Here is a 16324-nt window from a genome sequence, read left to right on the forward strand (position 1 = left end):
CTCAAACTCTTGGGCTTAAGCGATTCTCTTGCCTCAGCCTCCCAAGTAGCTGGGACTACAGGCACCTGCCTCAATGCCTGGCTATTATTTTGTTGTAGTTGTCATTGTCGTTTAGTAGGACCGGGCTGTGTTTGAACCTGCTAGCCCCAGTGTATGTGGCCAGCACCCTAATCACTTGGCTATGGGCACCAAGCCGGGACACAAATTTAAATAATCCTTTCTGTCTTCTAGCCCTATGTTTCTATATAACTATTTTCCTTCCTCGTGGATTTAGGTACTTTTGCAAAATACATTGCAAAATTATTGAGTAAGATAGATTAGTATTAAATAATTAGCCTTCACTAACTTGCTGAATGAACTTGAGCAAGTTATTTGATTTCTCTGGTCGTGAGGTCCTCACCTATACATTGTGCGAATAACAACTGCCTTTGCTTGGTTACTATGAAAGTTACATAAGATTAAGGTGACCAGATTTTAACATTGGTAAAGCGGGACACCATTGACGGGTGGGGGGGGGGTTCGTAATTAAAAATTTGGTATATATGGAGCAACAAAAATTTTCATCGAATGCAAAAATAGTATTGTAATATATTTTTTAAATTTCAACATAAGTACAATTTACAAATATAATACATCAAAAATATGTTTAGTATTATTTTGTTCTTTGGCATATTTCTCATTTGAGTGAATTTTTTTTAGTAGATTGCTGTCATTGTTTAAAAGGTCATGAAATTTTTCACAAGAATTTGTTAAATTATATTTCGCATATAAAATGGCTTTCAAAATCTCAACACTTAATTGTGATTTTTCTGATGTCCACACTTTGTTTACCGTAGAAAAAATGCATTCAGTCACAGCATTAGTTCCTGGTAAGGACAGCGCATATCCCACAATTTTTAGTGCATTATTGTATGGAATATAGTTTGTTTCAAAATGATGAAATATTTCTAACCATTTGTTCTCTATTGTGATTTTTGCTGATGCTCAAATTTAACCTTTTCCTTATCAATATATTTTTTAATAATGATACCTTGTAAGTCGTAAGTGTCACTTTCAAGGCCAGCGCTAGACTTTTTGCCGCCACTATAAAATATAAATAATGTGAGTACTGTCTGCTAAATTCATGAAATAAATAAATAAATTACTTACCTAAATTATCTGTATAGCTGATTTGTCGACATCACTCATTTACCTACCACTAGCATGCAGTACGATGTGTATCATCTGAGAGACAATTACAAAATGTTTTCATCATTGCCAATGCCAAAAAATGCCATTCATTAAGTCCAAGCAATGGTGGTCGAATTCTAACAACTGATCAACAATGTGAACTTTGATAAGCAGTTCTGGATAATCAGTTCTCAACAATTATTTGTTATTATTAAAGTTTAACATTATAAAATTAACAAAAATAATATAAAACTCATATCCTGGCAAAATAGCCATGTGGCAGCCAAAAACCATCTATTCCCTTCCCATTCTCCCACTGATCCCTAGTTTGTCATGCATTCTTTCCAAAAATTGGGACTTTTTAAAAAATACCACAGGACATGGGACAAATTATTAAAAATCAAGACTGTCCCGCCAAAAGCAGGACGTCTGGTCATCTTACTAAGATCATGGGGATAAAGTGCCCAAACCAGTAACTGGCATGTGACAGGTGCTAGGTTAAAAGTTTTTGTTGTCATTGTTGTTGTTGATATTATTATTATTGCCATTGTTATGTTATGATTACTCAACCTTCACTTCTATGCTGATAATTTTCAAATGTATCTGTTCAATCTTTATCCCTTTACTGAATTCCATAGTCCAAATTCTAACTGTCTGCTTGACATCACTACATGACAGTGTCAGTAACATCCCCAAACAAACTCATTATCCCTGGCATCTTCTTATCAAAAACAAAATTGAACAAATTAAAGATTCTAGCTACTGGTAGATAGCTAGAGTAGATAATTGCATCAGTGCATCAACATACTTCTAGCTACAAACAATAGTTTGACTTGATCCTTTTTCCATTTAACATTCCTAAATTGATTAAATTCAAGGCCTCACATACTCAGCTTTTCTTTTGCATTCCTACCAACACTACTTCTGGGCTTCCGAGCTTCTTCTTGGGCCGTTGGCCATAACCTCCTTACTAAACTGCATCTCCTTACCATCTCATCTCTCAAATGCATTATTCTATTTCCAGCATATTTGTCTTCATAAAATACAGTTTGGATATTATTTCCCCACTTGAACTTTTGATGATTGTCTCATATCGAGAGGAAAACATTTAACCTCTTAGCATAGCAGTTAAAGGCTTTCCCTGACTTACAAGCTGAGTTCTCATTATACTTGTGCTAACCAGAACAGGTTTCTTGCCAGTATCCAACTTTGATCCACTTCATATCTCTTTGCTGTAACAGTGGTTCTCAGACTTTAGCATACATGAGAATCACCTGAAGAACTTGTTAAATCACAGATTTCTAGCTGTGCCCCAGAGATTCTGATTCAGTTACATCAGTGGTAGGACTTAATAATTTGCATTTGAAACAAAGTCCTATGTAATGCATGTATGGCTGGTCCTGGCATCACATTTGAAAAATATAGGCTTTGTACATCCTTCTTCACCCATCTCAGTCGTCTACCAAAGTCTGATGCACTCCTTATTGACACCACCTGTGAGAAGTTTCATCGGCCAGTGTGACCCATTACACACTTTGTGCTGGCCGAGCGATTAAGCTTTCAAGTGGAGACAGATTATTTAGACTCTTACCACCAAATATGAACAAACTGAGACAAGTTGCTGCATTTCTGGACCTCTGTTTCCCCATAAGTAAAATTGAACTAGTAATGGTATGTACAGCATATGCGGATGTGAAGATGAAATAGATTACTACACGTGAAGCATTCAGAACAGTGCCTGAGAAGTGCCCGCCTATTATCTTTTCTAGTAGTTTGTGCCTTTAATGCAGTGCTTCACTTAGCCACTTAATGATGTTTATAGTTGACAGGCCTACCTCCTTATCTAGACATTAAATTCCTTAAAAACAGAGACCAAATAGTTGTGAATCCCCAGAAACATAGCCCCTGGCTTCTCCCTTTATAGAAATCTAATTTTTTTCAAAAAAAGTTTAATTAAATTGAGATTGAGGAAAGATTGCAAAAGGATCTTAAGGAAGTAAAAATCTTCTAAACAATAAATAAGCCATCCATCTTTTTTCCTCATCATAAAGATGAATAAAAATGAGGTCAATTATTAATAATACATTGAAAGTAGGTTTGCCTTTTCCTTTGAATTTTCTAAACTCAATAATTAAAATGACTTCAAATTGGAAGATTATTAAGAAGAAATTAATCTTATTGGCAAGTAAAAAAGCAAATCCCATGGTTGATAATAGATATGGCCTGTTAGCAATAGTCACACTTTTATACTTTCTTTTCTTGCAGATCAGCATGTGGAGACCAACATAATCCAATTAATTGTAATTCCCTTTTGTAGAGTCAGTAAAGTCGTGCATGATACTAAAACACCATTGAAGTCTTATCTCTGGTCACATAATCCAAATGGATCCTCATTTTCAAACTACCAGCAGTTCTTTATAAACTTCAGGAAAATAGACTATTTTTACTTGCCTGAACTTAAAATATTTGTGATCCACAGTTACTGGCCTCTGAACTCCACTCCTCTGTATGCGCTAACCGTCAGTTTTCTGGACTTCTTTCTCTGCTCTGTAATGGTGTTATGCAGACACCTGAGCATTTCTCTCTGATTAACAGACTTTCTTTAAAACCATTTTTTCCATGGTGAATATGCAGTATGGACACACACCAGAGCCTCTCAGCAGAGCTCTTTGCTCGTTGTGTATCTTGAACCTACCACCTCTCTTCCATACTCTCACTCATCCGACACACTGGTGCCAGAGCACCTTTCTACAATGTCACTCCCCTGCTTAGAGTCAGCCAGACTATCTTAGTAATAAGGATCTTCGTGCTCCACCCTCTGCCTTCCTTCTCTTCTCAAACCCTAAGATACAGATCCTGTGCCTCTGTTCTCTCCAACAACTTGTGGCTTTCCAAATTCATCATTTCTTCCATCCTTGACTGTTACCTCAAGTTGGACTTTTCTTCATATAGCTCTTTCCTCCCTCGCTCCCAGCTCCCATACCTGCCTTGTCCACCTCACCACTCATCAGGTATTTATTGTGTGACAACTTATCTGGGATGCCTCTTTGGAGCACTGTTAGGTGAAGCTAGATATTGACTGTGTATGTCCCCACAGCAGTCTACCCAAGGTTACGTAATAACGTCTATTACGTAGATGTAATCACATCTATCATGCCCTGCTATGATTGCTTTTATTTGTCTGAATTTCTTGTGTACTGCAGCACCTTTCAGCATAGAAGCTAGATTTTTTTAAGCATTTTTTACCCCAACAGCAATAACATGCTGAGTGAAAAATTTGAGTTCAATAAATACTTTCTAAGTATAAGTGAATGAGTATATGAACAACCCAGTTATGTCTACAATATGGTCAGAGTTTAGAAAGAGAAAGATGAACAAAGAGAATACAAAAATTATGCTCTGTGTGTATACATACATGGATTGTCATCACCATTGGAATCATGTTTTTAAAATAGACTTTACTACGGAAGGAGGTTAAGATTTGATAGGTGAGGCAATACAGATCATTCATAACTAATAGAAAGGAGTGTCAGGCACTAGGCTAAGCACTGGGGATATAAACATAAATAAGAACAAGTTTCTTGAAGGAGAGCTGCAAGAGAGAACTTTGAACAAATCATTATAGTTAAATTCATTACGTGTGACTGAGGAGTGATGGGATTATCAAACTAACATTAGAAATATAGTAAGCAAGACTTGAAATGAAACAAATGTAGACAAGAGTTGAGACTAATAGGGCAGATAGCTGGGCATTGAGAACTATACTCAGAAAGGCAGAAGTTGGTGCCACAGGTATGTTTGGGCTCAGAGAAAAGAAGGATGATGACGCTTCCTGTGGTTTCAACAAACTGACGCACAGAGCTCTAGCTAATCTGCTTTATTTGGTATAAGTAGTTGTAAGATTTATAAATCTCCCAAATTTTATTTTATGTATCTTCATAGAGATTTGGCTATTCTTGTAATGTGAAGTAGAAAATTTACTACTCCTATAAATCAGACTAGTTAATATAATTTAGGTAGAAAGAAATATTTTATCAATAATTCCTAGAAATCTCTTCATTTTGGTTATCTTTAACTGATAACTAATAGATATCTAATTGGGGAATAAAATGGTTTTATGTGAGAGTAGAAATGTCTTCATCTACCATTTTTGTTTATCCTTTATTTCTATTTTCCTGAAGAAATATTTCTAGACAGAAGATTTCTAAGTTAGCAAAAAGCCAAGTCTCTATTCTGTCCAGTGTTACTGTTTCTAACCCCACATATACCAACAATATAGTAAGGGAAATAATAAAAGCATGAAATATATTTCATTCTAGAAATATTTGCCAAAGCCTGGGTGACCGAGAATATTATGTACACATAAATTTTCTGATAATGATATAACAAGCCTGTACCAACTTCTTTTCTTGTACAAACTCACTTAATTCTCACAAAATTAGGAATTCTCCTGTGACAAGTGAAGAAATCAGAATGTTAAGTAACCTTTCTGTGGGGACCACTTACTACAACAGTCATATTATCTGCACATGGGCCTTTATAGGACTTAGTTTTATTTATTTCCTAGATATCATTATGAGATACATTTTAACCTGAGCTTCTGCTTGAAACTTACACGTGTAATATAACTTTAAGGGAACAGATAGCAATGGTGTTGAAATGTAGAGTCAATATGAAACAAGCTTTCAAAAATGACTTTGTTGAAATTTAATCCTACGGATTCTCTACCCTTTGGAGGATGTAATGTATGAAATCATCCATGGAATTCAAGCAAATTCAGAATCTGTTTGGAGAAGATGGTCAAATAAAAAGAACCATTGTGTATAGTATCTATAGAGTACAAAAAGCCTTTGACTGAATGGAAATTAGAACAGTGTTGGAAGCTCTGGGTAAGAAAGGAATTCAAGAAATATATATTGGTACCATGAAATACATCCATTTTTTTATAATCCTCACTTAAAGAAAAGTCAGTTCATTTTTTGTTGTTAGTGTATCTGAACAGGACTACCTCTTTTCAGAGGCAAAAATATCTGAAAGCCTGGAGAGAAGCAAATGTCAATAGCATCGTTTTGTAATATAGCATTATGCATGGACTCATGACGGTGAGATGTTTTATGTTATGCCATTATAAATTAAAAACGCACAAAGCAATGACACATTTGTTATACTTTCCATCTGTGGTGCTTGCCTCACAAGTTTCAGTTGTACCTATTTATTATGTTATTATTTACATTCATATGAAATCCGAGGAGAAATGAAAATAAGACATTCTGATCGTGACTCACTTCCTATACTGAATATAGTAGAAGCCTAACTGAAGATATTTCATATCTTCCTACGACATTTGCATGCCTTGGGCTTCTCAGATGTTTTCCAAATACATACACACAACGTGAAGCACACAGAATACATGCCAACGTGGCTTGCCAAAAGGCCTCATCAGATATTAGGAAATAAAGGATTTTTTTCTTTTAAGTTTTAGTATCTTAGAAAATTTCTGGTTATTTTCTTGCTTTCTTCCTCTTTCCTACTTCAAGGAGCAGACAAAAGTGGGTTTTGTAGACCAAGTGGTAGAACCACCCATTCTGGACATAGCTTCAACTATCTCCTCTTAAAGTAACCATTTTCAAACAAAAGACTCTCCATAGCTTCCTGAGGGTTTATGGTGATAAATTGTAAGGAATAAATCTCTTTGATTGGGAGTACAAAAGTTTCCCCTTTCAAATTGTGTTTCTCCTTCCTGTTTTGTCAATTTCATGGGTATAGGCAGTATTTTGGCTTGCACTGTTTTCCTGGGAAAGTTTTAAATGTTGTCTGCTACTTTGAGTCCCAGGCTACAGACAAAGTGAAATGTTTCTACTCTGGAAGTAGTAGATGGAAAAAAGAATGAGTAAGAAAATGGCAATCATGATTTTATTCTTTGTCTGGATGCTACACTAGAGAGCATTCTGCATGTTTGTAGAGCAAATCATTTGAAATAGTTATCGTCTGAGCTTGAATAGGCAAGAAATTTTTCAACTAATTCCAGCTTCCAATCCTTTCTCTGAATATAGGTAATTATTTTTGTTCAAATGAAATTACCTAAACAACTGTCTCTATTGTCCACCATATTTTGTGTGACGTTGTCTCTCTCTGCTCAAAACCTTTGGGCATTGTATTGTAATAGTCTGCTTGTGGTGTCAAAACAAAGTGCCACAGCTTGGGGGATCTTAAACAGCAAAAATTTGTTTCCTCACAGTTCTTGAAGAAGGCTGAGATTGAGGTATCAGCAGGTTGATTTTTTGTTAAGGCTCTTTCCTTAGATTGTACATGCCCGGTTTCCTCCAGTGCCTTCACATGGTCTTTCCTCCATTAGGATCCTAATCTCTTACTATAAGGACGCAAGTCGTATTGGATTTGGGCCCTATCACCTAATCTTGCCTTAATCACCTCTTTTACGACCTACTCTCCAAATGCAGTCACATTCTGAGGGACTGCAGATTAAGGGTTCAACATATGAATTTGAGGACAAGAAGAACACCATTCAGCCCATAGCAGGTGTAACGCACATTTTAAGGATGATATTTTTGTTCATTGAGTTTGTCCTTGCTCACCCTCAAGGTCAAGAGAATCTTATTCTAGGGAGCATAAATAAGATGTCCAGAACTTTATCTATATTCTCTTTAGTGATATTTCAGAGCGCCTGACAAAGCCCTCTCCTTTGAGAAATATAAAGCAGCCTCAGTAGCTGTAGCTTAAAAAGCACATAGTGTAGTACCTGGTATGTAGTCTCCTTTCAAACTTTAATAAAAATTCAATGAATAAAAAATAACTGACCAACAGGTCTAGTTGTCTAATATGATGTCCTCAAAGAAGTCTCACGTTACAGACAAAGTGTCATGGGAAGAAGCTTTAGCTAGTGCAGCACAGGGCATACATCACTGTGTTTAAGAATTTGGAACCCACTAATTCTCCAAAATCAGATGAAACTTTCACTGTAAGGAGGTAGCACAACGGGAAAGGTTGAGCTGGTTGAAGGTTTCAGCCAACTTCCTTTTGATCCACTTCTTTAAATGCTAAACTAAAAATCAGCTCTATCCTTATAAACAGTGTTATTTTTACCCACTTTAATATCTAATCTTCCAGTTTCATGGATTTCATGGCTGAACATATTATTTTTTGGATCGATAGGCCCCCTGGCATTTCTTTCATTTGTGATGTGACTTTCATGTACCCAGCGGGCCTTTCAGATAAGGGTTCCAAATGGTCATCTGCACTGGAAGTAGATACCACATGCTTTATAAGAGTTTCACAATGTAATAGGTTCTTGTCATTGTATTAATGAAATCAGAGTTATTCTCTCTGTATCTTGGGAAAGTTGGAGTGTTGTTCTTTTTTTATTGCAATGATAAAACAAAAGTTGAAGAGATGCTTTGAAAGTACAATGGAAAATATTACAAGGTGAAAAAGCACTTGTTTTTCAATACATAAAGAGTTATCTCTTTACTCTTTTGTTACTATTCTATTCTGATAGTCCAAGTGCAGCCATATTTTACACAAGAGGAGATTGAAATAGTTTGAATATAGATAAAGAAAGACCCAATATTCCAAGTTCTGATTATACCAATCTATGGAGCAGTAGCTAATACAAAAGGAAGGTGGCTGGTGATGAAACTGTTAGGGATATGTAAATGCTCCTTTTTTTCCTTGGAAACTACCATTGACGGAGAATGGCTATCAAAGGCCCATCTTTCCATTCTTCTTTGAAAGAAAAATTGTTCCTAATAGCTATTATCGAATTTTTGTTTCAATATAATTTTTTTTAAGTTTCAACTTTTACTTAAAAAATAAATGAATGAAATGCACTAAAGATCCTTCAAAAGGTGCATTTCATGACAGTCTTGTTTGGATATAACATTTAGGTATATTTTTTGTGATCACATGAAAACCCCACGGGATTTGGATTCTGAAGCTTAATCTATCTTCATATCTGCTTATATGCTTTAAGCTAAAAGCCATGACCAAAATGAATTTAAGCTAGCCTAACTAGAGGGCCAGAGGAAACCACCACCAATGATGCCAAGTATCTTGATACAACCAGACTTCTTCCCAGGATTGGACCCCAGCATGTAAAGGTTTTGTTGATCCCCTATGACAGGTGGCCTGACATTGAGATAAATCCTCTAAAACAACCAGAATGGTATATAATGTTTGCTTACTGTTTGCATTGCTTTAGTCCCTTATATATTTTGCTTTTTTTATTTTTGACCTTTATTCGCCTTCCTCATTGTAATGGTGTCTTGGTTATGTTTGGTTTCTTATTCTTTCCAGATGTTTGACAAATACTATTTCCCATTTGACACCAATAACTCTCTTATCTTCATTTCACAAATAAATAAATAGATATACAATGAATTACTAGTAAATCAAGGCCTGGAATGGCTGCTCTATATAATCTCTTTTTCGCTCTACCATTTTCCTTTTCACTCCCTTGCTACATAACAATTTGCTCCATCTTGGTCCCTTTCCTAATTCAGTTTATTTTTATTACCAATTTGTATTATATCTGTTTGTATAAGAATCTTTACGTTTTATAAATGAGCAATTACTAAAGATCAGAGTCAGTTTATAGAGAAAAGTATAGCCTCAAATAAGACAGGGCTAAAAGAGATAAAATACAAAAATTACTATCTTTAAACAGTCATCAACTACCACTTTCAATCACTGTTTATTTTTCTTTCCCTTTTCTGTTCTGCCAGGCAAGAGTAAGTCTGAACATAGTGATTTTGAACATGTTGGGGGCTTACTGACTCCTTATTCTGGTTTCATCACTTGTCAGCCTTAAATAAGTTACTTAATGTACCCATGCCTCATTGTTCCTATCTATAAAGTGAATATGATAGTAACAATAGCATCTTACTCATTACCTTGCTAAAAAAATTAAATTAGATGATGAATGTAAAGTGCATAGCATAGTCCCTGGTATGGTAGAAACACTACATAATTGTTGGCCATTATTTCTGTTGAAGGTACCCTGAATGTGTTCGTAGGAATTTTGTTCTACAAAAGGTTTTAATTTTGTCAACCATAATTACCAACCCTTAAGTTCATATTAAGGAAATCTTATATGTGTGTATCTAATTTTCTAATTCCCTGCCCACCTAAGGTAAACTTCATAAACCAATATTTATTGAGTAACTACTGTGGATTTTTACAGACTCCATTATGGTGGTTCTCAACAGGAATAATTTTGCAGCACAGGGAAATATTTTGCTATATCTGGAGACGTTTTTCATCATCATCATCATCGGATAGTGCCACCAACATCTAGTAGGTTGAGGCCAGGGATGCTGCTAAGTATCCTAGAATGAAAAGAAGAACGCCCACCTCAGAGAATTCTCCAGCCACAAATGTTAATATGTGTCACTGTTGAGAAACACTGCTCTCTTGGAAAAGGGAACAGTATAAGACAGTATCACTATGAACAGTCTAGTTGGATACTGCTCACCAAATGTGTATATTAGATGGGGTAAGTATGTATACAGTGGCCACAACGGCCTAGAAAGATACACTTTAATACCCTCTGGTTTACAAGGGTGTTAACCTTAGTTGATTATTAAAGCCTTGATATAAATCAAAAAATATACTTTAACACCCTCTGGTTTACATGGGTCTTAACCTTAGTTGATTATAAAAGCCTTGATATAAATCTTAAATATTATATTTAAAAAGACTTTCCAACTATCTACCATATTGCTTAGTTAGGCTACTTATTGGAGAGCTACAAGTTATTAAATTTTTCTTTAAATGAAAAATACATAGGTGTCTATAGTAGTAATATTGGTTTAAGTGACAGGTTCTTATATGGTATTTTAAGTGAATATAATCAAATGGTATTTTTGAGTGATAAATTTTCTTTTGTATATATCAAAACATTCCATTTTATGTTCACTTGAATTAATTGATATTTATGTGGAGGTGACTGATATCCGTTGTGTTTTCTTTTGGTTATGTAATATTAGTCATTGTTGCTTAAGATAAAAATTATTCTCTTTCTTACCTGCCAAAACACTTTGCTTTAGCAATCTCAAATCCATGAACCAAAATGGCATTTTGTATGGGATTTTGCTCATCAATTCTTGGTGGAGATATGTGCGTGTGTGTGTATGTGTGTGTGTGTTTAGGTTTCAACTTAAAGTTCAGTGCCAAAGCTACAGTACTTATACATTTTCTAAATGTGTTTTAAGCAATAAGTTGTACAACATTTTTAGAACATGTGTTAAGCTATTTCTCTAAGAATGAAGCTCTTAACAAAACATAAGCACTCTGCATGAGATCTTAGCAGCAAAGTGCTTAAAAGATAAAGTAAGAATTGGTACCATGGGAAGAACACCAGCTGTAGAGCGCACAGGTCCATTATGAGAAGTATGGTAGTGGGTAGGGAGAAAATGATTTAATCAGGAGTAAAACCAATTTTATTATAAGGGCACGCAGGGGGTGTGGCACCATAGTGAGAGGGACATTTCAAAATATCTGACAGATTTCAACAATGTGAAAACCCCGTTCTTTAAAGTGACAGTAAACCCCATCAGGTCTCCCTTTTTGATGCTATTGTTAGCAGTTGACTGTTTAAAGCTGGCCTGCTAAGATGCTGTCGGCCTGTTTCAATAGTGAGTAGCCAAATAAAAGACTAATTGTTGAAATACAATCAATCAAAAATGATTGCAGGGCAGAAAGCAGGTCTCGTCTACTGATTTTGTTGTGGATCATGTTATTGTGTTGTGATTAAGGTAGGAATGAAGACTGAAAGGGAAGGAGAAAACAGCCCATCGGAAATAAACAGATCCACCTCCATTTCTTCTCTTTGCAAATATTCTACTGAGCGGGAACGTCACTTAGTAGTGCTGGAAATAATCGTTCACTTAGAAAAAAAAGATCTGATTAAGATCTGGGCTAATATTTTGAAAAGAACATGAACACTATTAGCAAAACAGCCCATGCAGAGAATCCCTACAGTGAAAATTCTCAGCTTTTCTTATATTTTTGGTGCAAAATGCCCCTCTGTATTCATAAAACTGACACCAAAGGGGCATAGGAATGTAAGCCAAGGACATCAGTAAAGAAACAGAATTCCAATTGACCTAATATCTGGTAAGTTCTTGCTAGGATTCTCTACTTTTACGTTAACCCACACATTGTCTAAAATGATGAATTTTAGTTTTTATTAAACCCAAAATTGAAAATCTTTTCCATGTTGCACATTTCAAAAGACAAATCCTATGGATCAACAGTGATGGCTTTGTGCCTTGCTTTTAATTGTATGTAAAGATGTCACTTTCACACACTAATACAGCCACTTCTATGGTAAGAATGAGTCCAGACATTCAGATTGAGGGTGAAATGGACAAAAATAATTGCCCAGCACACTATTTCTACTAAAACTTTCATTCCAGCATTTACTTCCTTAAATATTTCAACATTTCAACTCACTCAAGCTTCAAAAGCAAACATTTCTGTTGTTTCTAAGAAGAGTTGGTAAGCACTTGTGGTTTGTCTTAGTGTGTTATCATTTTTGACAGCTTTGCATAGCCTACGTAGGCCAACAGGGGTCTGTCTAATATTGTTGCTGGGCATATTTTCCTCACTGAGATGAGAACTAAAAAAAGATATTTTTGAAGCAGTAAGAAGGAATTAATATCCTTTCTCACTCAGTATTCTATTCCTTGCTGACTTTATATTCAGGCAAAAAAAGAAAAAAAGTGTTACCCATTATTCCCTTGTACATAGCAAGGCTAACACATGTAAAGCAATAACTCATTTTCTATTGCCATGTTTAGCATATGTCTCCTGTTGGCTCAGCAAGGCCTTTAGGCCGGTCCCTTGAGCCGGCCATCATTGGCAACTCTTAGCCCCTCGGCCTCAAAACCAAATAGCTTTGAATCATGTTGAGCTGTGATGCTAATTTTCATACTGATGCATTATGGGAATAAATGTATCTGACATACTGTGTCAATGGCACTGTCTCTTTGTGTCTCTTGTTTTTTTGTTAGCTACATTCCTACAGATGGTATTCCATTGAAAATGTTCCCTTCCTACGGAAAAAGGGGAAAAAAAAAAAAACATGCACAGCACCAAACCTCTAGGTGCAGAAGGCTGTTAACGGTTGCTGATGATAGTAGGCAAACATTAACATAATAATTAGTGTCTTGTAATTGTTTCATTAAAACCAGTTGTTCCATTTCTCCTCGTGTTTTCCCAGAAGAGAAGCTGAATTTGGACGACAGCCAGTGGGAGGACATCCACGTTGTCACCGGAGCACTGAAGATGTTTTTCCGGGAGCTGCCTGAGCCTCTCTTCCCTTACAGTTTCTTTGAGCGGTTTGTGGAGGCAATCAGTAAGTACCCCACAAAGGGGGCAATCGGTAGAATAATCTGGCATCCCATTATTACTAAGTAAATAATAAGAATGATGATGAAAGTAGCTATGGGGAACAAGTAATTTCTCCAATGCTTCATATCTTTTGTTTCAGTTTTTATGTTTTTGATGGCTTGCTTTATTTCCACCCCTGCAATATTCCCTGATTTTTAAAAATGTGGGGAAAAAAAGGAATATGGCATCCTACTTAGGGGCACCAATTTAACTAAGCATCCTCAGGTGAAGTCATACATTCTCATGGAGCCTGCTTTAAAGGGATCACCTTCTGCACCCCTAGTGTCTGCCTTTATACTTTCAGGATTGCAGTCAGTTTAAGTACAAAAGAGTCTGGAAAAAGAGCCTAAGTAAATTAAATGTTACATTACATGACATTAGATATGTGTTAAATCATCAACTGCAACATCACGTTCTCTTGGCTTCCTTACCCTTCACTCACTAAGACTAGTAAATAATCAGCCAGCGACAATTTGCTTATGAACAGTGTGAATATCAAATTAAGCAATAGCAGGTTTCATCTGTAAAATTAATGATTTTAGGGGAGGGTAAGTTATATCTCTTACCAACCACTAGTCAATGTACACACTATGAAGCTTCCTTCTATATTATTTTCCTGTTCTTAACACATACATACTCCTAAGTAAAATTGAGTGAATAGATGGAATATTTTCCAAATGCCGGGAAACGTCTGCTAGTGAGTCTTGGAGATGCAGCTACTAGTGCATCTCCAAGTTTAATATCTCTGGTTGCACTTACAACAACTCTGATGGCTCAGAAAAAGTTTCCTGGCAAGCTGATTGAAAAGGAAAAAGAAAGAAGAAAGGTAAAATTTAAAAAGGTTGCAAGCCTGGCAGGAGCTTAATTAAAGTCCCAATGAGACAAATCTACAAGAAAAAAATGCTCCACTTAGGAGGTCTGTCTTGGATGGCTCTGTGTGCATGTGCCCTGTTCCCACTGGTGGGAGTGGGGATGTGGGGGCCCTTGTTGGAGAACAGCCTCTCGACACGTTCTTTTATTCTGTTTTCCATTCGCAAGAGTTTTCACACTTGTTTAAAGCTCTAGCAAAAAATTATATCAAGAAGAATAAAGAATAGTTTCCTTTCCCAAGGTTTTTCTCTCGTTGCCGGCTCACAATTTCAGATTCTGTTGTTGTTGCTGCTGCTGCAGCTGCTGCTGTTGTTATTTAATGCAGTAAAAGTATTCTAATTATGGATTTTAAGATGAGACAGGACCTCTTATCCCTTGTCATGACTTTTCATTTCATAAGCCTACCACTTCTCAAGAAGAACAGTATTTTATAATTCCCAGGCTCTTTTAAACTTCATCTAAAAACAAGAAACAAAGAAAAATAAACAAGCAGGCACTTCCATACCAGCCTAATCTGATACTCTGTCTTGGAACATGCAAGCATGAGACATTTAACTCAGGATGCTAGGATAGGGTTCTGGTAGGAAATTGGAGGGCCTTGCAATGGAGCAGCCATCTCTGTGCACATTTAAAGAAGTCATGCAGATCTCACGCCTCACATGCCCCATACTACCAAGTGACGATTATCTCATTTGGAAACATACTCGTATATGTTCTGTAATATAGGATAATCTGTCATTAAAGTTTCCTTCAGTTCACTTAATTCTAAAGAATTTAGGAAAGCCATTCAGCTTAAAAGAAATGGAAAGCAGACCCTCAAAACCCAAGTAAGGGTGTATCCTTCAAATTTCTGTAAAGAATAGAACCATCTCTGAGTTAAATCCAAATTGGATAGAACTTCAAAATATAGGCATGGTCGGAAGCAAACATGGCAGAGGAGAGGCAGTCACCCTGCTATTGGGACTGATGACTATGGCAAGAATTTCTGCTAACACATAAAATGGGTTATGGTAAGACAGAATGAGAAAGTACTTAACAAGGTCCTTTAAAAATTTAAGATGATGTATAAACAGTGCTAACAGTGTTTCTCCAGATGAACTTTGTATGAGAATGTGATTTGGAAGAGAAGAGACAGGAGAATATTTCCTTCATGGCCCAAGGCAAGGACACACAAACTCAGTGGTATGGACGGAATGGTTATGTCCCACTAAAACTTATATTTTGACATCCTGACCTCCAAGGTGATGGTATTAGGAGACAGGAACTTTGGATGGCTGTGCTGTCATGAATGGGGTTATTGACTTCATCAAAGAGGCCTGGGGGAGACCCTTCTCCTCTTCTACCATCTGATGACATCACTAGAAATTGCCATCTGTTAACCAGAAAGCAAGCCCTCACCAAACACAAAACTGCTGTTAGCTTGATCTTGGACTTCCCAGTCTTCTGAACAGTGAGAAAGAAACTTCTGTTGTTCTTCTGTTTATAAGCTGCTGAATTTATGCTATTTTTAAAGAAGTCCAAATGTATTAAAACACTCAGCAACCTTGCCTTAACCAACTCAGAATGATAGAATGTCATTGTTTTTTCAACATGGAAAACAGAGAAACTAATCAATAGGATAATGGGGTGAGAAATATGTTATGGTGTTAGAGACTTTTTTTTTCATTAAATCATAGCAATGTACATTAATACTATCATGGGGTACAGTGTACTGTTTCTCTATACAATTTGAAATACTTTCATCTGACTGGTTAACATAGCCTTCATGTCTTTTTCTTAGTTATTGTGTTAAGACATTTATATTCTACATTTAGAGAGATTCACATGTACCCTTATAGGATGAACCATAGGTGTGATCCCGCCAATCACCCTCCTT

General features: G+C 36.2%; 1 protein-coding gene across 1 annotated transcript in view; it reads left to right on the forward strand.

The window, feature by feature from the left end:
* LOC100942085 (rho GTPase-activating protein 15) overlaps positions 1-16324 on the forward strand; it is a 322990-nt gene that overhangs the window by 176991 nt on the left and 129675 nt on the right. Inside the window, exon 6 of the mRNA XM_023515030.1 lies at positions 13409-13543. Within this exon, the coding sequence (XP_023370798.1) occupies positions 13409-13543 (135 nt within the window). The remainder of the gene's footprint in view (positions 1-13408; positions 13544-16324) is intronic.

This window comes from Otolemur garnettii, unplaced genomic scaffold (genome assembly GCF_000181295.1).
Source record: "Otolemur garnettii isolate 467f Iridium unplaced genomic scaffold, OtoGar3 scaffold00064, whole genome shotgun sequence".
Taxonomy (NCBI): domain Eukaryota; kingdom Metazoa; phylum Chordata; class Mammalia; order Primates; family Galagidae; genus Otolemur; species Otolemur garnettii.